This window comes from Populus trichocarpa, chromosome 4 (genome assembly GCF_000002775.5).
Source record: "Populus trichocarpa isolate Nisqually-1 chromosome 4, P.trichocarpa_v4.1, whole genome shotgun sequence".
In the NCBI taxonomy this organism is placed as follows: Eukaryota; Viridiplantae; Streptophyta; class Magnoliopsida; order Malpighiales; family Salicaceae; genus Populus; species Populus trichocarpa.
Genome location: NC_037288.2, coordinates 24,110,586 through 24,133,117, shown reverse-complemented (window position 1 = coordinate 24,133,117; position 22,532 = coordinate 24,110,586). Strand labels below are relative to the sequence as shown.

The 22,532-nt window shown below is 33.0% G+C and overlaps 3 protein-coding genes across 10 annotated transcripts; 2 read left to right on the top strand and 1 right to left on the bottom strand.

Annotated features, from left to right (window-relative positions):
* Nucleotides 1–1,458: 1,458 nt before the first annotated feature.
* LOC18098440 (WAT1-related protein At4g19185) lies at nucleotides 1,459–4,580 on the top strand. The gene is made up of 7 exons (XM_024599946.2): nucleotides 1,459–1,761; nucleotides 1,953–2,015; nucleotides 2,109–2,225; nucleotides 2,352–2,634; nucleotides 3,039–3,194; nucleotides 3,847–3,998; nucleotides 4,236–4,580. Exons 1-7 carry the CDS (start codon nucleotides 1,562–1,564, stop codon nucleotides 4,444–4,446), a joined length of 1,182 nt encoding a protein of 393 aa, XP_024455714.1. The 5' UTR covers nucleotides 1,459–1,561; the 3' UTR covers nucleotides 4,447–4,580.
* Nucleotides 4,581–4,701: 121 nt separating this feature from the next.
* LOC18098439 (pentatricopeptide repeat-containing protein At5g66520) lies at nucleotides 4,702–6,768 on the bottom strand. Its single transcript, XM_006385108.3, has one exon. It carries the CDS (start codon nucleotides 6,679–6,681, stop codon nucleotides 4,783–4,785), a length of 1,899 nt encoding a protein of 632 aa, XP_006385170.1. The 5' UTR covers nucleotides 6,682–6,768; the 3' UTR covers nucleotides 4,702–4,782.
* A 6,829-nt stretch (nucleotides 6,769–13,597) lies between these two features.
* Nucleotides 13,598–19,547, top strand: LOC18098438 (probable apyrase 7). Of its 8 annotated transcripts, none has more exons than XR_002981411.2 (5): nucleotides 13,598–13,847; nucleotides 14,304–16,392; nucleotides 17,494–17,812; nucleotides 19,099–19,180; nucleotides 19,271–19,547. XR_002981411.2 is itself a non-coding variant. In XM_024599529.2 (4 exons), exons 2-3 carry the CDS (start codon nucleotides 14,415–14,417, stop codon nucleotides 17,793–17,795), a joined length of 2,280 nt encoding a protein of 759 aa, XP_024455297.1. In that variant the 5' UTR covers nucleotides 13,598–13,847; nucleotides 14,304–14,414; the 3' UTR covers nucleotides 17,796–17,812; nucleotides 19,099–19,547. The 8 variants fall into 8 exon arrangements, 4 of the variants coding, with proteins under 4 accessions (XP_024455297.1, XP_006385169.1, XP_024455296.1 ...); XR_008058905.1 differs by having other exon boundaries at nucleotides 19,268–19,547; XR_002981410.2 differs by having other exon boundaries at nucleotides 19,039–19,180.
* The last annotated feature ends 2,985 nt before the right edge of the window (nucleotides 19,548–22,532 follow it).

Below are 22,532 nucleotides of genomic sequence, written 5' to 3'. Positions count from 1 at the left end.
TTCAGCTATACGTTGAACCCAAGTGTATTTGGGTTCAATAGTACGTTGAACCCAATAGGAGTTGGGTTCCGCTATACGCCGAACCCACAAGGAATTGGGTTCAGCTTGTACGCTGAACTCAGGTGTATGTGGTTCAGCAGTGCGTCGAACCTAATAAGAGTTGGGTTCAGCTTGTACGCTGAACCCAGGTGTATTTGGTTCAGCAGTACGCCGAATCCAATAGAAGTTGGGTGAACCCAAAAGGAATTAAGTTCAGCTGTACGCTAAACTCAGGTATATTTGGGTTCCGCAGTATGTCGAACCTAATAGGAGTTGGGTTTAGCATTACGCTGAATACAAGAGAAATTGGTTGTGGATATGCCTCAACACAATTGAAGTTGGGGGTGGACTCGTCCTAACCCAACTCTAGATTGGGTGTGGACGTATCTAGGCCCAACTTAAAGTTGGGTGCAAGCGTACTCCGGCTCAATACAAGATTGAGTGTGGAGAAATCACAACCTAATTTTAAGTTTAAGCTTTTGGTGGGAGGTTTTTAGAAAATCATTACCCATAAGTAAAAAAAAAATTGTCCAATTTCTTGACTTTTAAGATTCAAAATCTTACGTTCGGTGTATTAGAATTTTATAGATTTTAAAAAGTAAATTTAATAAAAACTATATATATATATATATATATGTTAACCAGATAAACAAATAGAGAATGTCCAAATCGAGGGAGGGAGGCTGTTATTGGAAGCAATCCCAATTCCCAACCAACCGTCCAGCACCAACTTATCAGTATCACTAGCTTACAGATAAAAACCAGATACGGTCCCTCAATTCTTCACATTTAGTCAAACCAGATCTTTTCTTTCAATTTTATTAAATCAAGCCCTCCACTTTCCATTAATTTCCAACGAACTCCATGGCCAAATGGACGATGCCATGCCATCTGTTATGACCGGTGGATCTCTAGTTGACATTTAATTTCAAGTAAAGGAGTTGATTTGATTGAATGTTAAGAGGGAAGGGGCTAGGAATTGATTTTAACCCTTAGCTTAGGACCATACAATTATCCTCTTCTGAGAATTTCTCCTATATCTATCTTATGGTAGTTCCAAACCTATAAATCTTATCAATTAATTCTTTTATAAAGTTCTCAATTAGGTTTTTTTCTTTAAAATTCATTAGCATTTTTCTCAATTTTTTGTTCAAATTGATGCATTTTTATTGCAAAAAAATGCACATTAGATCGAAAACGTTGATATTCATTAATTTGTTAAATGTTTTTCGAATTAATATCATTTTAGTTCATAAAATATGCAAATTAGATCAAAATATTAAAAAAAAATTGACAGCAATCGATAGATGTAGAAAATACTTGGGATCTAATTAATAAATTAATAGATTTTGGATGTAATTGAGAGTTGGTATATATATTTGGGACTAAATTGAGGTTTCCTCAAATATGTAAGAGCATAATCCTGCTCCTACTTCTGTTTTGTTCTCTTTTGGGTTCTCTTTCTTCACTACATTTAATAATATAATACATCTCTCTAGAGAGAGAAAGAGAGAGATAAGAGATGACAACATCAGGAGGAATTGGAGGAGGAGAGGCATGGAAGGCTCATACGGCGATGGCGATGGTGCAGGTATTCAATGGAGGATATCATGTCATTACAAAAGTGGCTCTCAATGTTGGGGTCAATCAGCTCGTTTTCTGTGTCTATCGGGATCTTCTTGCCCTCGCTATCCTAGCCCCTGTTGCCTGTTTTCGCGAAAGGTATCTTCTTTTTCATTTTATTTTCAACTCTTTCTATTAGATTTCTTGGGTTTTTTCCATTATGGATTGCATCTTGATATTTATGTTTTTTTTTATTGTTATTATTATAATAAAGATGGATAGAAAGATTAGCTAATTTTCCACTCGAATGAATCTACTAGATGCTATAACTTCTTCTTCTTTTTCCTTAGGAGAATTCGACAGCCTTTGACTAAACCACTCCTCTTGTCGTTCTTCTTTCTTGGCTTAACAGGGTAAGCTTTTCTTCTCTTAATTAATCCGTCCTTTTTACTATTATAAATATATTATACGAATGACAATATCCTGCTTATCAATTTTGTTGCTAGGATATTTGGCAACCAGCTTTTATTTCTTCTTGGTCTTAGCTACACAAATCCAACTTATGCTGCTGCCATCCAGCCTGCAATTCCAGTTTTTACCTTTATCCTGGCTGTGATTATGGGGTTAGTTTATTTTTAATCCATTTTCTCTACTTGTTATACAATTTAATTTATTTTAATTTAATTCGATTCATGAGGTGGCTTTTGTTTCAAAATTTGATGAACCATCCTCAACATATTCTCTTGCAGTACTGAAAGACTGAATTTGTTTACAACTGAAGGTCAAGCAAAGGTCGGAGGTATCCTTGTCTGTGTTTCTGGTGCCATAGTGATGGTTCTCTTCCGTGGTCCTTCCGTATTTGGGTTTAAGGAAGCAGACTTTGTGTCAAGTGAAATAAGTGCTAGGGGTCAACCAGAGCCTGCTGGATGGTTCTTGTCTAGCTTGTTGGACTTTGGCCTGGATAATTGGCACCTTGGAGTTTTATGCTTAATAGGGAATTGCATGTGCATGGCTGTTTTCCTAGCCATTCAGGTACACCATCATTTGGTTATACCTGTGTGTATGATTGGACACTATGTTTTGAAAAAAAAAATTCAAAGGTTCAACTCCCTTCACCTTGTAAAAGTTGAATCATTTTTGAAGAATCTGGATCACAAGATAATCTTTTTAATGACAACTCTGCACTGTTGTGTTTCTATGTACCTCTCAATTAATGAAAATTCAACCAAATTTCATATCTGAATTTCAAGCCATTCTTACAATTTGAATGTTGAAAAATTGTTAAAACAACTTCTAAATTCAATTCATTTGTTTTTCCCGATATCTTTCTTGCATCTTTTAATGCTAAAAACCATTTTGTTTCTTAGTTTTACTTGCTTTACATTTTAATGGTTTATATTTGATGATGTTCAATTCATAGTTTGGAAAACTTCCAGGCTCCGGTTCTAGCGAAGTATCCAACCAGTCTTTCAGTCACAGCATATTCATATGCTTTTGGAGCTCTGTTGATGGTAGTAACAGCATTCTTTATGACCAATGAATCAACAGACTGGAGTTTGACGCGATCTGAATGTTTTGCAGTCATCTATGCAGTAAGTTTCCTTCTGGGGCTGTATTGAAATTGGATTTTTTTTTCACATCAATACATTTCCAGTTCTTATATCACTTCCTAAATTTGAAGCCTGAAGAGTACTTTAACATGGTCAAGCTTGACATTTTAAACTAGCACTAAAAATCAGAATGGTGTTACTTCTTCTACAGAGAGAAGAATGTGATACTCTTTTCTGGTATACCTATGGTTCAAGTCCAACATATGAAGGTGGACTGATTTTAAGTTTACTACTCTTGCCTCCTCAATGTTCTTTTCTTGTTATCTTTTCTGTGTTGAGTTTTCCTTCATAACCACAAAGGTAATCTCAGCCATTGCCATGGCTTTAAAGGGCCATATATTCCATTTCCATAAGCTGAACAAAACCTTTTGATTATCTTTGGAACCAAAACATGGAAAACATTTTCAGGGATGCCTAATAGCAAGTTAATTATTGTGGATTTCTCCTCTTGGCTTAAAGTTTTGCATTAGCTGTCATCTATAATAGATTGTGGTTCTTTTGGCCTGCTTCTTGACAAGTCATCTAATTTCCCTACCTTCCTCTTTGAATTTCTCTTTTTAAATCTAAAGTAGCTCTGTCTAGTGTCAAACCTTTAAGTGCAAGCTGTATCTAACTTCAGTCTTAATTTTCTCAGGGGGTTGTTGCATCTGCCATTAATTATGGCCTGCTGACATGGTCCAACAAGATCTTGGGGCCTGCTTTGGTTGCACTTTACAATCCACTTCAACCTGCAGCATCTGCCTGTCTGTCAAAAATATTTCTTGGAAGCCCTATTTATTTGGGAAGGTTATGCTCCAGTTACTTTTCAAATTTTTTACGCAGCTTATTGATTAATTTGCTTACATAAATTTCATGTATGTTATACAATCATCCACAATGATGCTTCGATTTGCTTATCAGGATTATAATATGCTTCTGATTATATTTTGCTATAGAATATGGTTCGGAACTTCGGATGGTAAATTGCTGGTGCAAGAAGGAAGCTGACTTTGTACTTTTTTTTTTGTTTGTGTGTCGAAACAGCCTTATAGGAGGATTCCTGATCATTTCTGGCCTTTATTTGGTCACCTGGGCATCATATAGAGAAAGACAAACAGTTCCGGGGCTCATCCATCACATTAGTGCCCGGGCATCGGAGCCATTCATTCACAAAGAAGCAGCAATTAACAAGGGTGCGTACCATAGAGGATACATCTTTCCTAGTGCCTCTTCCCCGACAAAATCTATTGATTAAAAACACACAGAACAAGATGTTATGTAAACTTCTCATGACCAACTTGTTGAAAGTACTGTATTTTTGGGTAAAACAACTTCCATGTATTATGTCCCCACTTTTCAGTTTAAATATACCTCTCTTTAGGGAATCAATACAGAGCATGATATTCTATCGTTCTTTCGATGTTTTGATTTCTGAATCTGTTTTGTGTGCATCTTTTTCGATCTATGATATAGTTGGTTTCTGCTCGGATAAAAAAAGGGAGGAACAAAGAGAAGAAAAACTCAGTTTCTATGATTTTATATCTACTGCGATATTTTGATACAAGGTCCATAAATCACCATGACCACCCACTTACCAGTAATCCTGGCAGGAGCACTGGCCCATTTTAAAACGGTGAAACCGAGTTCTATCTCTTACAATTATTTCTCGATCAAAAACCGTTGAAATAAGTTTGCATGCATGGTGACAATCTTCACAGATCCGCAGATTTTTTAATATACGAAGAGTTTCCCCAGGTTTAGTCCTTGATAGCCCAAAGGCAATGGCAAGTTTCTCGCTGTGATAGTATAATGGGTTCTCTCCATCTTCCTCCTCATCAAAGTCATGGCCATGCAGTACTCCATTGGTATCAGCCACATAGCCAACAGATTTTAGATGTTCCAGCATCTCATAAACTTTGGCATGCAATTCTTTAGCTTGAGGATGATTTCTTTCACCAGCGATAAATTCATGAACAGTACCTTGTAGCTCAATCATGGAAAAGCCCGGAGCCTTCTTTACTCCCCTATCATCCATCAGTTTCCTCACTTTAGCAGCATCTTCCCATTTACCAGCGTTGGCATATAAGTTGGCTAACAATACATAGCGTCCACTATTGTTAGGTTCTAGTTCGATAACTCTTCTCCCTATTTCCTCTCCCAACTCAATGTTTCTGTGCTTCTTACAGGCTCCTAGAAGAGTGCCTAGAACAGTGACATCAGGACTCACAGGCATCTCATCGATAAGCTTTCTAGCCTCCGGCACCATTCCAGCTCTTCCAAGTAAATCAACCATGCATCCAAAGTGCTCCATTCTGGGCTCAATTCCATAAACTCGGATCATGTAACTGAAGTAGTTACGCCCCTCCTCAACTAACCCTGAATGCGCACAGGCAGTGAGGAGATTCAGAAAAGTGATGTCATCAGGAGCTACCCTCTGTCTCTCCATCTCTTTGAAAAGTTGAATTGCAGCCTCTCCATTACCATGCATTGCTAACCCCCCAATCATGCAGTTCCAGGAAGAAATCCATCTACAAGGCAAAGGCAAGCTGTGAAAAACTTGCAAAGCCTTCTCCAAGCAACCACATTTGCAATACATGTCAACAATTGCAGTAGTGAGTTTGGAATCCAATTCAATCCCATTCCTCTTAATGTACTCGTGTATCCACTTCCCTTGATCTAAAGCACCTAATCCGGTACAAGCAGACAACATAGTGGTTGCCACAAACTTATCCAACACATTATTATTCTCTGCTTTCATCCTATCAAACAAAGCAAACGCTTCATGAAAGCGGTTGGTCTGAACATATGCAGCCATCATGGCATTCCAAGAAGCAGAATTTTTCTGAGGCATGAGTTGGAAGATGGTAAAAGCCTCATCAATTAATCCCCACTTTGAATACCCGGAAATCAAACTAGTCCAGGAGACAGAATCAGGGTGTGGGATGGTATGGAAAACCCTCCTGGCTTCCTCCAATGCTTGAAAGGTGACATACATATGAATCAGACTGTTGAGACAGACACTATGAGCTCCAAACCCGAACTTGAAAAGATGGGCATGGATTTGCATCCCGTGTTGGATCTTTCTGCAGGCTATGAGAAGAGAGGGGAAAGTGAAGTTGTTGGGTAAAACGGAGTTTTGCAACATGTGAGAGTAGAGAAGAAGGATGGAGTTAGTAGGTAGTAGTTGGGAATGAAGGAATCCTTTAATGATGGTGTTGTAAAGAAAAGCATCTGGTTGGGGAATTGAGTCGAACAGTTTGAGAGCGTAGGTTAAAGCATCGGAGGTGCTGGCGCGGGCACAGAAGTTTATGAGTGGGGGAATGAGATGGTTATGAGAGGAGAGGCCGAGCCGGATGATCTGTGAATGATATTGCCTCAGCTGAGACATGGATTGGCATTTTTCAAAATGAAAGGGTTCTACATGCATTTGAACTTGAACGGAGGAGGAGGAGGAGCTCATGTTCATGCTCATGCTCATCATCATCATCATCCTTTATTTGCGGGTTGTGGCTAAAACTTTTTGGTCCAAAATATAAAAGAGAATGTAAATAACGTGGAAAGCAGAGAAGATTTTTGAAAGTGTGATTAAAATTGTTTTTTTAAGTATTTTTATATTAAAATAATATTAAAATAATATTTTGTTATTATAACAATTTAAAATATATAAAAAAATAAATTTTAAAAAAATATTAAAATTTTTAAAAATGTAAATTAACCCGAACGCTGCGTAGAGTTCAAATCCATGTTATTACCTCTAATCTAAACTCGTCGGAAAAACACTGTCCTTTCCCATTTTTCCCTTATATATATATATATATATAGCGAAGACTATTATTATTCATTGTTTTCCTTTTTTTCAAGATTTCCTATAAATTTAAGAGAAAAAATATTTAATCTAGTTGATTTCATGTTCTGGATCACGAGTTTTTTTTTTAAGATTGACTATAAATTTTAAAAAAAATATTAAACTTTGAGTTTATAGTCCAGGTTCACCCCACATATTTTACTGTGAATGACACTATTCACTTTGTATTTTTTGTTTAAGCTTTGCTATATATTTAAAGGAAAAAAATATTGAACCCGGTTGGAGTCATGATCCGAGTCACGGATTTAACGAGTTAAGCCACAACAACCAGACAATTATTTTTTTTCTTATATTGCTTTTTTAATTGGTATCTTTTTTATATATATCTTTTTTAAAATAATTTTTAACTTTATGTTTCAATTAATATCCCTCATTTATGATTTATTTTTTGCTTATTTAACCTTTTTTTATAAAGATTGATTTTTATGATGTTGTGCGTTTTTTATTTTTGAATTTTAATAAAAGGTCGAATATAAATTTAAAGGAAAACATTATTGAACCTGAATAAGTTTATGGTCTAGGTTACGAGTTTATTTTTTAAAAAAAAAACTAAAAATAAATTTGAGGGAAAACAAATATTGAACTTGGTTGAGTTCATAGTCTGGGTCTCGAGTTTAATTTTTTTAAGGTTGAAAATAAATTAAAGGGAAAACATATTGAACCCGGTTGAATTCGTGGTCCGGATCATAGGTTTAACGAGTTAAGCCACAACAACCGAATGATTATTTTTTTATATTACTTTTTTTCACTAATATATTTTTTTTATATATCTTTTTTAAAAACAATATTTAAATTTATGTTTCAATTAATATCTTTCATATGTGATTTTCTTTTTTATTTAACATTTTTGGATAGAGATTGTTTTTTTATGGTGTTATGCATATTTAATTTAGAATTATTTTTTAAAATGTTGAATATAAATTTAAAGGAAAAATATTATTAAACCTTATTCAGTTTTTGGTTTGGGTCACGGATTTAATTTTTTTTTAGAGGTTGAATATAAATTTAAAAGAAAAAATATTGAACCTAGTTGAATTTATGGACCAAGTCACGAGTTTAACGAGTTAAGCCACAATAACCGAGTAATTATTTTTTTCTAATATTTTTTTTACTAGTATCTTTTCTTAGATAATATTAAATTTATGTTTCAATTAATATTATTCATTTGTGATTTGTTTCGCTTATTTAACCTATTTTGGATAGAAATTTGTTTTTGGTGGTGTCGTGCACATTTTATTATTTTTTAAGGTTGAATATAAATTTAAGGGAAAAAATTATTGAACTCGGTTGTTCATATTTCGGGTCATAGATTTAATGTTGTTTTCTAAAATTTAAAGGAAAACAATATTGAGCTCGGTTGGGTTCATGATCCGGGTCACGGATTGATTTTTTTTTTGTTAAAGGTTGAATATAAATTTAAGAGAAAAAAATATTGAACTCGGTTGAGTTTATGGTTTGGGTCAAGAGTTTAATTTTTTTTAAGGTTGAAAATAAATTAAAGGGAAAAAATATTGAACCTAGTTGAGTTCAGGGTCCAAATCATGGGTTTAATGAGTTAAGCCACAACAACCGAGCGATTATTTTTTTTATATTGCTTTTTTTTACTGATATCTTTTTTTAAAATAATATTTAAATTTATATTTTAATTAATATCTCTCATCTGTGACTTTTTCTTATTTACCATTTTTTATAGAGATTGTTTTTTTATGGTGTTGTAAATATTTAATTTAGAATTATTTTTTAAAATGTTGAATATAAATTAAAGGGGAAAATATTATTGAACCTGGTTGAGTTCATGGACCGAGTCATAAGTTTAACGAGTTAAATCACAATTACCAGGCAATTATTTTCTTGATATTTTTTTTATTGGTATCTTTTTTATAGATAATTTTAAATTTATGTTTCAATTAATATCACTCAGTTATGATTTGTTTTTGCTTATTTAATTTGTTTTGGGTAGAAATTGTTTTTTGATGGTGTTGTGCGCTTTTTTTTTAAGGTTGAATATAAATTTAAGAGAAAAAATTATTGAACCCGGTTGAGTTAATGGTTCGAGTCACGAGTTTAATTTTGTTTTCTAAAATTTAAGGGAAACGAATATTGAGCCCGGTTGAGTTCATGGTCTGGACCATAAATTTAATTTTTTTGTTGTTAAAGGTTGAATATAAATTTAAAAAAACACATTGAACCCAGTTGAGTTCATAGTTTGGGTCACGAGTTTAACGAGTTAAGCCACAACAACCAAACAATTTTTTTTCTTCTAATATTGCTTTTTTCTTACTAGTATTTTTTTTTATATATCTTTTTTAAAATTTATGTTTCAATTAATATCCTTTATTCGTGGTTTTTTTTTTTTGTTTATTTAACTTTTTTTTAATATAGATTGTTTTTTGATGGTGTTGTTCGTATTTAATTTTTGAAAAAATTATTCTGATTAATTAATATTTTTTTATCTTTTTGTATACAAGAACTTTATTTTAAAAAATAAAAAATATTTATTTTTAGATAACATAATATCTGTAACCTTGCATAATATTTTTTTCCACTTTTATTTTATTTAATCAATTTAATACATGTGTTTATTTTTAATATCGTTTGATTGAATAAAAAGATTAATTTTAATAAAAAAATTCAAAAAACACAACCGGGTAAATGTTCTATTTGTTAACACATTCAAATTTTCTAATTTAATTTTTAGTTATCATTAATATCTTTTTTTCTTGTTATTAATTCATATAGTTGTTGATTTATTTGATTACATGTATACATGAGCCTTTCTATTTACACTTTAAATTTTTATATATATAAAAATACATCAAAAAAAGATGAATGTACAACTTTTTTGTAAGATAAACAAATATCTGGCTCACAGGTGACGTGTTATGAACCCCCGGGCAATATCATTGATAATATTAAAAGTCAATATTATGAAAAAACAAATAGGAGAAAGTGATAAACTAACTTATAATAAGGATGATAAAATTCGAGAAATCCAAAATAAAATGTTTTGGACGGGGGTTAGAGTAAAAATAAAAATAATAGTAATAGAAATATATATATATATATATATATATATATATATATAAACACAGAAATGCGAATAATATTTTAATGAAAGTGAATTGCATGGAATTGAAAGTGGAAGTGTGTAACTTAGTGAAATTCAAAATAACTTGGGTAAAATTTGGTATAAACAAGTATCAGGATTCGAGAAAATTTTACCCAAAAATAAAAAAAAAGTTACTACTAAGGGATATAGAAGGAATTTAAAAAAGGTTAATATATATATATATATATAAGTGTATGTGTGTGGGAAGAAAGAATTGAGTGTGTGCGGGAAGGAAAAAAAGGGGGGAACAAACTTGATTTTTCAAAGAGAAGGAAGCACTCGGCAAGGAGAGGGAAAAAAATCAAGCAAGGGAAAGTTTCTCAATTTAAAAGTGTTAAAGCTTTGGTTGTTGCTTGGTAAGGTGCCTTCACACTTTTAAATAAGATTCTTGAAGAATTTATACTTTAAATTGATTGAACTTTGTGAAATGAAGAATTAAGGTTCATGATAAATTTTTGAAAAAATTACAATTGATTTTGAATTTGTGTTAAGATTATTGAAGTAAGTAGAGAAAATAAAAAATTATGGTAATTGAAGCAAAATTTTGGGTGTTCTTGAAGAAGGGATTTTTGGAAAAATAATAATAAGAAAAATAAAATTTAAGAATTTTATTAAAATGATGAGATTGTATAGGAAAAAGATGAAATTAATGTTAAAGAGTGAATAGATCATGAATTTTTTTTATATTTTCCTTTAATTTAAATTTAAATTTCAGTAAAGAATTAAAGAATATATATACATATTGATTTGAATAATGAAATGAATTGTGTTACAATATGAAAATTTAAAGAATATGAAGGAAATTTACCAAAGGAAGAAGGGAATTTTCATGTTTCTCTCTAAATTTGATTTTGGCAAATGAATGAATAATTAGAAGGATTTTATTTATAGATTGTGTCAATATGGAAAGTAGAATAATGATGTGATATACTTGTCAATTCAGGAGATGTTGCCAGGCCAACACCACAGCAAAGAACTTTAGCTCGAGCTTAGTGGTCAAATAATTACACGGTGCCCAAATTTATTATTGGTCAATATGTATTTTTATCTGATTAATTATGATTGATAAATTAGTAGTTATTATATTGTTTACTTGAGAAAATAAGATATGTGATGTGATGAACTAATTATTGATTTGATGGAATTTGTGCCCTGGTAAATGGGCATAATAAAGAATTAATTCCCTGGTTAATGAGATTAGAACCCTGGTAAATAAGCAAATTGTTGAACTAATTCCTGAATTAATGGGATTAATGCCCTCATGAATGGACGTGATAAGAAATTAATTCATTAGTTAATGAGATTAGTACCCTGGTGAATGGGTAAATCGTTGAACTAATTTTTCTGGATTGATGGAATTAGTGCTTGTTGAATGGACTAATGAGAAATTAATCATCTATTAGTGAAAGAAATGCTCGGGTTAATGAGTGATAGGAATAATTATATTTTTGGTTGATGTTAAAAGAAATTATAGATTATTCTGAAATTTAATTGATATATATATAATATTAGATGAGCAAATTAATTTAATGATCTTATGACTAAATTTTCAAAAAGAAAGAAAGAAAGTAGAAAGAATTTTATTGATATTTTATTTCATTTGTCTAATCAAATTTTTATATTAAATCAATTTTCAGGTACATCTCCCTATAGTAAATTAGTTTTCTTATATTTTGTTGGATATCATTTTGTAATGAATGAATTTATCATCTTGTTATGTAATATAAATTCTAGAATTTAATGCGTCAATAGTTTATTGAAAGCCTTTTTGCGTAGTATAATTTTAATTATGAATTTATTTTTTAATTATGTACTTATTTCAATTATAATTTCGCTAATGATCCTTATTTGTAAATCTTTGAATTGTGTAATTAGTTCATTGGATTGTATCTATATAAATGTATGATATTGAATTGTTTAAATATGTGTGAATTTGATTATTGAGAAATTGTAATGTGATGAGAGGAGGAAGTCCTGGATGATAGGATGAGTAAGAAATTTGATAATTAGGGATTGTGGAAGAAGAGTCGACAACTTGATATCTAAAAATACAGAGAAAACTCTGCTAGATTTTTTATTGATTAGAAAAAAAAATTACCCTAATCTTAACTGAATTATCATGTCCTTACTCTTTGTTTTGAACACAAATTTTGGGATAGTTACATGTGTCATCTTTTTTTTTTCACAAATAATTTAAAACAAAAAAAAGGGTCAATGTGCATGGGCCCTAACAAAATAGGCCAAGGGGGCTGGCCTGGTTTGCTAAGCCCAACAACGCCTCACATTTGTTTTTTTTCTTTTTTTGTTTCTATTTTTTTAAATTAATGCTTATTTTATATGTTTTTTTAAAATATTTTTTTTATTTATATTTAGATTAATACCCTTTTTTTTATGTTGTTTAGAGAGCTTCTTTGAAATGATGATTATTTTTTAGTTATGTATTTAATTTTTAAGGAGATTTTTCTGATTCATCTATAATTTTTTTAATCTTTTATATAGATGAACTTTATTTTTGAAAATGAAAAAATTATTTTCAAATAATATTTCTAATATGTGAAGCCTTGTATATTATTTGTTTTCCTTTATTTTATTGAATCAATTTAATGTGTGTGTTTATTTTTATTATCGTTTGATTGAATAAAAAATTTATTTTAATTAACAAATTTAGCAAACACAATGGCGTAAATGTCCTATCTTATAAAATTAAATATCTTGATCTACACCTGTCTCTCGATTTTTTCAATTTTATTTTTTGTTATCATTTATGGTTTTTTTTCCCCACTTATTAACACACATAGTTCTCAATTTATTTTATTATATATATACATATTTTTTTTATTTCACTTAGAATTTTTTTAAATATAAAAACATGTCGAAAAAGTCTGTGTATAAATTTTTTTGTTAAGAAAAAAATATGTAACCCGCGGTGAAGCGCGAGTCAAGTATCTAATACTATAAATATATCTTGTAATATGTTAAATAAAAAATATTTTTAAAAAAGCCAGATCAAAATCAATTTGCCTATTTTACCAATTTTCCACCTGGTTTTTAGTCTGGTATTATAATAATTTTTGCGGTATGAAAAAATAAATTATATATTTTTTTAAATCTTTGGTTTTAGGATAATTTAAAATGAAAAAGATGCTTAAGAAATAAAAATCAAATAATTTTTAAAGTTACAATCAAGTATATCATACCACCACAATATTACACAGAACCTTATACTTTAGTTATTAGGTTTTCAGTTCTGCAAATCCGAGTTTATTATTTTTTATTTGAGAAGAACAATATTTTTAGATCAGTTAATGCATTAAAAAATAATAATGTATTTAAATGAATTTAATATAAAATTGAACTAATTTCAAGTTTTAAACTGAAAAACAAATCTTCTCGGGCGAACCCGTAAGTAATAAGTTGAACTTGAAAGTGCGAAATACCCAATTTTTATTTTTTATTCTTATGAAAAAGAGTTGAAGTCGTTCTTTCTATCTTCCTTTGGCAGGCAGGCGATCTCGTCTTTTCCTCCACCGGATTGGACTGGATCTGAAATTGAAACAGAAGAAGAAAGTTCCTTTCCTTCTTTTGATCATATTGTATCTTTCTACTTAGTTATACGAAGTGGTAATTTCATGCAAAGCAATTGAAGAATTCTATTTCCCGATCCTTCCTTCGGTACATCCAGGTAACCTTCATTTGCAGAAAATATTAATCTTTCTTTTAATTTTCCAGGTTTTGAGCACTGTGATTTGATTGATTTTACTGCTAATTGTTAATGATCGAATCCCAATCCCAATGACGAGTGATCGATCACTTGAGACTGATTCCTAACTGTAAGGAATCTGTGTTGTATGTTGCCTTTTCTTATAATAAATCCTGTTAGATTTAGATTTCCATCATCTTTTTGACAAACCCACAACACTGCATTGGAAACTTTTTATATGGGAATCAAAAGTTACAATCTTTTCTTTTTGTGTCTAAGCTTTTCATTATCAACAAATCTTCATTTAGCAGACAGTAATTCCAATTTTCATTTAGCAATGCAGATTCATTAAATACTAGAAATGCGTTTCCTTTTCCTTTTGCCTGTACAACTATACTCAAGTTGAGCCCAGCCACTTGATTTCTTCTGTGTATGTAGAGGTATTGCTTCAAGCGCCACAGTCGGCTGCAGGAACCTAATTCCCAACCAACTCAATTGCTTGCCTTAGATGAAGCAAATTTCTCATGTACTCGCACTTTCTCTGCAAGTATGGTGTTAGGAAGAATATCGGATCTAGTTTCTGCTGCAACAAGTCGTCTTTCACCTGCAAAGTCTTCTGCTTTTCCTTATATGCCAACTGGATTGTCACCTCCACATGAAACCATTGATCATGGCTTCACCTTTTCCAACTCTGCACCCAAGAACAACAACATGCGGCTTTCTTCATCTCTCCAAGATTTCTCATCATATCATCATCTTGATCTTGAACAAGGTGATATCAACCTTGGCGTTGGCAGGAAACCTCATTCCCTGCAGAGAGAAAATGCCGGGTCAAGTTTCTCTAAGGAGAAAGCATTGCCTTGTGGAACACCAGTTTTGCGGAGGAAGGGGCTGCAACTGCTCTTGATTTTCTTGTGCCTACTACTCTTTGCTTTTTTAACTTATCTGGTTACAGCATATGTTTATTCTTATTGGTCTCAAGGAGCATCCAGGTTCTATGTTGTTCTTGACTGTGGAAGTACTGGAACTAGAGTCTATGTATATCAGGCAACGATTGATCACAACTCAGATGGTCTCCCATTTGTCCTGAAATCATACACAGAAGGTGTTTCAAGAAAGCCCAGTGGACGTGCATATGATAGAATGGAGACCGAGCCTGGGCTTCACACATTGGTACATAATACGTCTGGCTTAAAGGCTGCCATAAACCCGCTTGTTCGATGGGCTGAGAAGCAAATTCCCCAGCAGGCGCATAAGACCACCTCCCTTTTTCTTTATGCTACAGCCGGAGTTCGTAGACTTCCCAGTGCAGATTCAAAATGGCTTCTAGACAAGTCATGGTCTATTCTGAAGGAATCACCTTTCTTGTGCCAAAGAGAATGGATTAAGATCATCAGTGGCATGGAGGAAGCTTACTATGGATGGATAGCCCTTAACCATCGCACAGGTGTGCTAGGAGCAAGCCCCAAGAAAGCAACATTTGGAGCACTTGACATGGGTGGCTCATCGTTACAAGTTACTTTTGAGAGTGAGGAACATGTCCATAATGAGACTAGCTTAAGTCTTAGAATTGGAGCAGTTAATCATCATCTCAGTGCTTATTCCCTTGCGGGCTATGGTTTAAACGATGCATTTGACAGGTCTGTTGCCCATATCTTAAAGAAGCCTTCTAGTGCTGATCTAGTTAGTGGTAACATAGAAATTAGACACCCTTGCCTGCAGTCTGGCTATAAAGAGCAATACATCTGTTCTCAGTGTTTTTCTAAACAACAAGATGGAGCAAGTCCTGTTATCAGAGGAAGAAATTTGGGTAACCGAGTCAAGTCAGGACTTCCTGTGCAGCTTATTGGTGCCCCAAATTGGGAAGAATGCAGTGCACTTGCCAAAATTGCTGTTAATTTGTCTGAATGGTCTAATCAAGATCCTGGAATTGATTGTGATTTGCAACCTTGCGCTCTTCCTCCAAATCTCCCACGTCCTTATGGTCACTTCTATGGTATGTCGGGCTTTTTTGTGGTTTATCGGTTCTTTAATCTGACATCAGAAGCTGCACTTGATGATGTTTTGGAAAAGGGTCGAGAATTCTGTGAAAAGAATTGGGAAATTGCAAAGAACAGTGTTCCTCCACAGCCCTTTATTGAACAATACTGTTTCAGGGCACCATATATAGTGTTACTGTTGAGAGAGGGCTTACACATCACAGAGAACCAAATTATCATTGGTTCTGGAAGTATTACTTGGACGCTTGGGGTTGCCCTGTTGGAAGCTGGGAAAACATTTTCAACTAGATTGAAGCTACATGACTATGAAGTACTCCAGATGAAGATACATCCAGTGGTTCTTATTACCATTTTGCTTATATCATTGATTTTACTTGTTTGGGCATTATCATGTTATGGCAATTGGATGCCAAGATTTTTCTGGAGACCATATTTCTTGCTTTTCAGGAATAACAGTACATCTGCCACATCTGTTCTTAGCATCCAATCTCCTTTTCGATTCCGACGTTGGAGTCCTATCAGTTCTGGTAAGCTTTTATACTGCATCTGTTATATGGGAGCATAATTATTTTTCTCTATTACATGTCTCTTTGAAAGGAGAAGTTGTGTTGTAATCCTTCATGCTTTTTTCATTCTGCCGTGGAGGGATAGTAAAAGATGCCACAAGACTAAAACACCATAACATGCAGTCCAATGTTTTATCTCAATCCTTGCAATCTGAACTGTAAAATTAAATTTTTAATTTGTCTACACACCACAACCAAAATGTAAGGGATATATTGAGAGGTAAATATGTGCTTCTCTCAAGAATTGACGTCAAAAGATTATATGTTGGGTTAGTTCAGTGCACAAAATTCATGATTTTGATGTGCATGTATATGACAACTACTTGATTTTGTTTCAAAAACCAAATCAATAGAATAATACATAATCAATAAAATTGCATCTTTGAAGACATAAAATTGAGACGGCAGATACTTGCTTTGTTTCGAAAACAAACAAATAGAGGAAAAAAAAACAATAAATTTGAAGTAAGTTCTTCCCCATGTTTTCTAGTGGAATTTATGGTTTGAAATTTGATTTCAAGACATTAGCATTTTTGTTGGTTGTGGTGGGATTCTGGTACACAGTTGGATTCTGCTGGGAAATTTTGGAGTACTGTCTTTGTCTGTTTGATATATTCAAGGTGCGAGTGTCTTGGCAGGACTGCAAAGGAGCCAGTTATTTTTTTGTGTTGTTACACAAATTGGAGAAGTTGGATTTGAAAACACTGAAATAGGCTACTATACCCAACTTAAATTCTTTTGATGAATTTAGTTGCTCTCTATTCTGTTTGAGGGCTTGATTTCCATGAAACACTTGGCAGTGAATATTAAATAATGCTGCAGTAGTTCGAGCTAAGTTTGAAAGGTTTTAAGTTACTGTAACATTATAGTTGGTCACTCAATCTTTTGGAGAAAAGTAGAATATATTATTAGAAAAAAATGTTTGGAGAGCTAGAAAAAAAAAGTTCTTGAAGTACTACATATTAAGGCAGGTTTTCTTCAATCTGTTTTGCACTGATATCTTTCTGTAGATTCTTTTCCCCTTGCTCAATTTTTGAAGGCTGTTTCAACTTGGTACTTCAGGGGATGGACGTGTAAAGATGCCACTGAGTCCAACAGTTGCAGGTAGTCAGCAAAGATCATTTGGCTTGGGAGATAGTCTAGGTGATAGTGGCATCCAGCTCATGGAATCTTCCCTACACCCATCAACTAACAGTGTTTCACACAGTTATTCCTCGAGTAGCTTAGGACAAATGATTGACAGCAGTAGCATGGGTTCCTTCTGGACCCCACATAGAGGTCAGATGCGACTTCAAAGCAGGAGATCACAATCTCGAGAAGACCTCAATTCTTCATTGGCTGATGCACACATGACAAAGGTTTAGAGCATAATGTTTGGAAGGTATGTCCATCTCTTTCTTTCCAAATTACATATTTTCACACAGGAAAGGACTCGACAATCTTCAGCCACCAGTTCTTATTTGTTGAATTCTAGGCATACTTTCTAGCATGAGGAACTTCAGCTGAAAATTGATTCAAATTATTGCTACTGCTCAATCTATAGATAAGATGGTGCTTGCATGAATATATATTCTCATGATGCTACATTGAACAGGAATCTAGGTTTCTTTTTAGACACTCCAAAGAGATGTACCTGTTTAAAATGAGAATGCATGTAGAAAGGAGGTCACCTTATTTCAGACAAATGAAGGAGTTTTATGAAGGAAGAGAGAGAGAACACACAAAGGAGGATAAGATGTGTAACATCTTCCATAGGGAAAAGCAAAAATAATAAAAATGTTGTTTCCATTTTTGCTGAATATCAGTGAAAGAAACCCCTTTGGAATTTTCCGTTGGATGGGTGTGGACTAATCCATTCGTTACCAAAGAACACGTGCACGAGCTCACACACAGCAGGAGGCAATACTTTATACTTTATTTTTCTACCAAAATCATCATTAGTGTTTTTCTTATTAAGGACTGTGAGTCAAATAAATGTTCTGATGCTAGAAAGGACATCAGCTTTCCGATTTTTATTGGTCAGTTCTACACACTTAGACGGGAATCAATGTTCTGATAATTTTCATAATCACAACTCATTAATAAACATTATTCCTCAAGTCCACAATTTTAATTCCTTCAATTTTTCCCTCAGGGTAGCAAGGAGGCTTGGTCTAGAAAGTTCACAAAAATTTTCATGCTACTCTTTTCTGACATATTCACTCCAATCCCTTCCTTTTAACCAATAAAAAATGGAAAGCTGAGCGTCAAAACATTTATTTAGCTCACAGTTCTTAATAAGAAAAACACTAATGATGATTTTGGTAGATAAGCAGAAATATAAAGTATTGCCTCCTGCTGTGTGTGAGCGCATGCATGTGTTCTATGGTAACATCCATTAGAAAGTTTCAGACCATCTAATGGAAAATTCCAAAGGGGTTACTTGAGCTAGGTGGTTAAATACATTTCGTTGCTTTTTCTTGGGCATCAGTTGTGTAAAGTTTTTTGTTTTTCCTTATTATTTTTTTAATATTTTGTTTTTGATCAGTTGCCTGTTGCCACTGAGTATTTAGAGAAGTTAATTTGTGTGAGATCTTGATTACTCAATCCCTTACATTCACATCACAGTGTAAAGAATTCCGTTGTGGAGGTATTGATAAAAGCTGGTACGATCATTGACTCTGGCAGATTCTGCTGGAGTATGATTCAGGAGCCGCTCTCTGGCTTTCATTGCAAGAAGATCCAGTGTAAACAAGCTTACTGCACGTAGGTAGATTACTTACCTCACTGGTTTGAGTAACTATCATGTTCTACTGCTCATTAACCGATAATAACCTGATGCCCTTGCACCGTCAAGTAGTATTGCTCGATTGATCAGAGAAGGCCCCGTGACCATCCATTATCACGCAAAGCGTCTGCCTCATCACAAGTCAACAGTTTATTGCATATCATTTTGACTCAAATTTCATTAACAGAATCTTTTTTTTTTTCACTTTGCGGACAAGCAAGTGCATAGCAATAGTGAGATGAAACGTGATTGAAAACACGGATTCATATACAGTGGTGTACAATGTTATGCTACATGCTGTATTTTTTTTGTTGAAGTCATTTTATTGAGCGGCTGAGGAAATTATTTATGGTCGGTTGTTTTTGTTCCTTCTAATTCATTCTCTCTTTTATTTTGGGTTAGCTAGAAAGTAAGGTGGCAGATTTTGTTTCATTTTGTACCATTAACAAAAACCTAAATCTCCTCATTAAGTTATTAGGCACCTAGACTCAAAATATTTTGTAAAAGTAAATGATAAATTTTCCCTTCAGTCTTTAGATTTTTGAATTAGGCATTAAAGGTAATATATTCTTTTCATGGTGTTTCAATTATCATTTTTATAGTATATAAGATAATATTTTTTATTTTTATTTTTTTTATACAGTAAAATTACCTAGTTACTTTCTAAAATAAAAAAAAAATGTTAAAACTTATATTTAGATGTTTTTTAGTTTTTTCAATTTTTTTCTAGCAAAGTTAAATTACTTAATTATAAAATCTACTAAACTATCTTTAGGGCTATTTTTATCTTTCAATCCTAGTGTGTTGATTAATATCAAATTATATTAAGGATATTTTTGTATTTAAATAAATATGAAATATTATTAAAAAAACTTCTTGGTCCGTGCAATGAGTATTTGCTGTGAATTTACTGGGTTGATAGGTCTCAACTTTTTAGTGCTTGGGTCAGCAAGCAAGGTTGTTAAAAATATTTTTTTGATACGACATGAAAAATATAATATAAACTTGGATCGTAAAGTTGGTATGTAAAATCATAAATAATTTTTTTAACTAATTATATATCGACAATTCCAATTAAGAAATTAAATTCCATTAAAATATGATAAAGTGAGTCAAGAATATTATAATTAATGAGTGATTTAAATAAAATGAGAGAGATATAGTATGAATCAATAAATTAATGACATGAAAAAAATTAAAAGTCTCGGAATAAAACTTTTCAATATAAGGAAATCACTGAATAATAGGAAGTAAACATGAAACTTGATTGCTCTCATCATAATAAGTCCTAATGGATTTTTTTGGGCTACAAGTTAATGAGCCTAAACTAGTAATTAACTAACTTAAATTCATTAATGAAATAAACCCCTTAACAAAGTAAACATGAACCTGGTGACAACTTAGTTGTTCTCATCATGATAAATCATAATGGACCTCTTTTGGGCTGCAAGTTAATGAGCCTAAACTAGTAATTAACTAACTTAAATTCAATAATGAAATAAACCCCTTAACAAAGTAAACATGAACCTGGTGACAACTTGGTTGTTCTCATCATCATAAGTCCTAATGGACCTCTTTTGGGCTGCAAGTTAATGAGCCTAAACTAGTAATTAACTAACTGAAATTCAATAATGAAATAAACCCCTAAACAATGTCTAATGCACTAGAAAAAATTAAAATTAAAATTAAGCATAATTATTTAAAATTAAATAAATAATAAAATAGAATAATAAAAAAAGTTTTCATGTTAAAATTCCTCCATATAGTCCGAATCTCCAATTTTCACATATTCTTGGCAGATTTGAGTCTTGATTTCAAACATGTCGTTCTCTCTCATCAGAATAAATTATTGGGCCTACAATATATGATTGGAAAACTTCAAATATCTAGTTTCCACCCCAACTTCAATCGCAACAAAATTCTGTTGGTAGCTCCAGATATATCCCAAACAGTACATGAAGGTCTAGTTTGATATATTTGACAAGATTCGTCTACTAAATTTGACCCATTGAAATATTATGTTCTCAAAATCCATTTGAACTGAAAATTTATCACAATATATTTTCATGTGTCTAATAGTTTCCTATAAAATTTAAACTCTATTCAATGTACGGTTTGAAAGATATGCCCAATTTCACAAACTTGGTCAACAAACATTTTAAGGTCAAATTTGAACTTGAGTTGGTTCATATCATAAATTTAGTGAACTCATAAAATCAAATCGAGTTTACCAATTTTGCACGAGTGAAGTCTAATTTTACAGGTTTTCGAGTTTTTAGTCTGATTTTGCATTTTAGATACATGTTGACTCGTAAAATCATACTATTTCACGAGTTAACTCACAATTTTAACAACATTGTCAGCAAGTATTTGCCTTGGATTTCTCAGGTTGTAGTTCTTGACTCGTTGGTACTTCAGTCGATAGCTATTTGCCTTGGATTTCTAGGGTCATAGGTTGGGAATCGTCGCTTTGACCAATATGTATTTATCATGGATTTCTCAAGTCACTAGGTTTTGGCTCGTCGAAGCCCGAGTCAATAGGTATTTGTTTGGGATTTCTTGGGTCAGTAGGTCTCAACCCATCAAGGCCTGGATTGACATGTATTTGCCTTAGATTTCTTGGGTCGGTAGGTCTCAGCTTATCAAGGCCTAGGTCGGTAGGTTGTTTGTTGATGCTTTGATCAGTAGGTATTTGCCTTTGGTTTCTCATGTTGGAAGATCCTGGCCCATTAATGCTGCAATCGGTAGGTATTTCCATTGATTTATTAGGTCAATAGGTTCTAACCCTTTAGTGCCTAAGTCGATAGTTATTTGTCTTGGATTTCTCAAGTCTATAGGTCCTCGCCTGTCGGAGCTCGGGTTGATAGGTATTTGCCTTGGATTTCTTAAATTTGTATGTTCAAGCTTGTTGATGCTTGAGTCAGTAGGTATTTGTTTTGGATTTATCAGGTTGCTAGGTCTTAACCCATCAATGCTTGGTTTGGTAGTTATTTGCCTTGGATATCTCGGGTCAGTATGTCCCAGCATGTCGGTGCTCTGATTGGTATGTATCTGCATTTGATTTCTCGTGTGGTAGGTTTCGGCCTGTCAACAGGTGTTTGCCTTAAATTTCTTGTGTCACTAGGTCTTGGCTCGTCGGCGCCCAAGTCGGTAGGTATTTGCCTTGCATTTCTGTAGTTGGTAGGTCTCGACCCATCGATTCCTGAATTGGTAGGTCTTTGCCTTTGGTTTCTTGAGTTAGTAGGTCTAAGCCCATTGGGGCTCGGTTTAGTAGATGTTTGCCTTTTATTTATGGGGTTGATAGGTCTTTGCCCATCAAGCCTGGTTTGATAGG

What these genes read in the sequence shown, in the direction of transcription:
- LOC18098438 (XM_024599529.2), top strand. Translation starts at nt 14,415, where the DNA reads ATGGTGTTAGGAAGAATATCGGATCTAGTTTCTGCTGCAACAAGTCGT. An exon ending in TTGGAGTCCTATCAGTTCTG is followed by an intron (nt 16,393 to 17,493) that starts GTAAGCTTTTAT and finishes TTGGTACTTCAG; the next exon opens with GGGATGGACGTGTAAAGATG.
- LOC18098439 (XM_006385108.3), bottom strand. Translation starts at nt 6,681, where the DNA reads ATGATGATGATGATGAGCATGAGCATGAACATGAGCTCCTCCTCCTCC.
- LOC18098440 (XM_024599946.2), top strand. Translation starts at nt 1,562, where the DNA reads ATGACAACATCAGGAGGAATTGGAGGAGGAGAGGCATGGAAGGCTCAT. An exon ending in GTTGCCTGTTTTCGCGAAAG is followed by an intron (nt 1,762 to 1,952) that starts GTATCTTCTTTT and finishes CTTTTTCCTTAG; the next exon opens with GAGAATTCGACAGCCTTTGA. An exon ending in ATCCTGGCTGTGATTATGGG is followed by an intron (nt 2,226 to 2,351) that starts GTTAGTTTATTT and finishes ATTCTCTTGCAG; the next exon opens with TACTGAAAGACTGAATTTGT.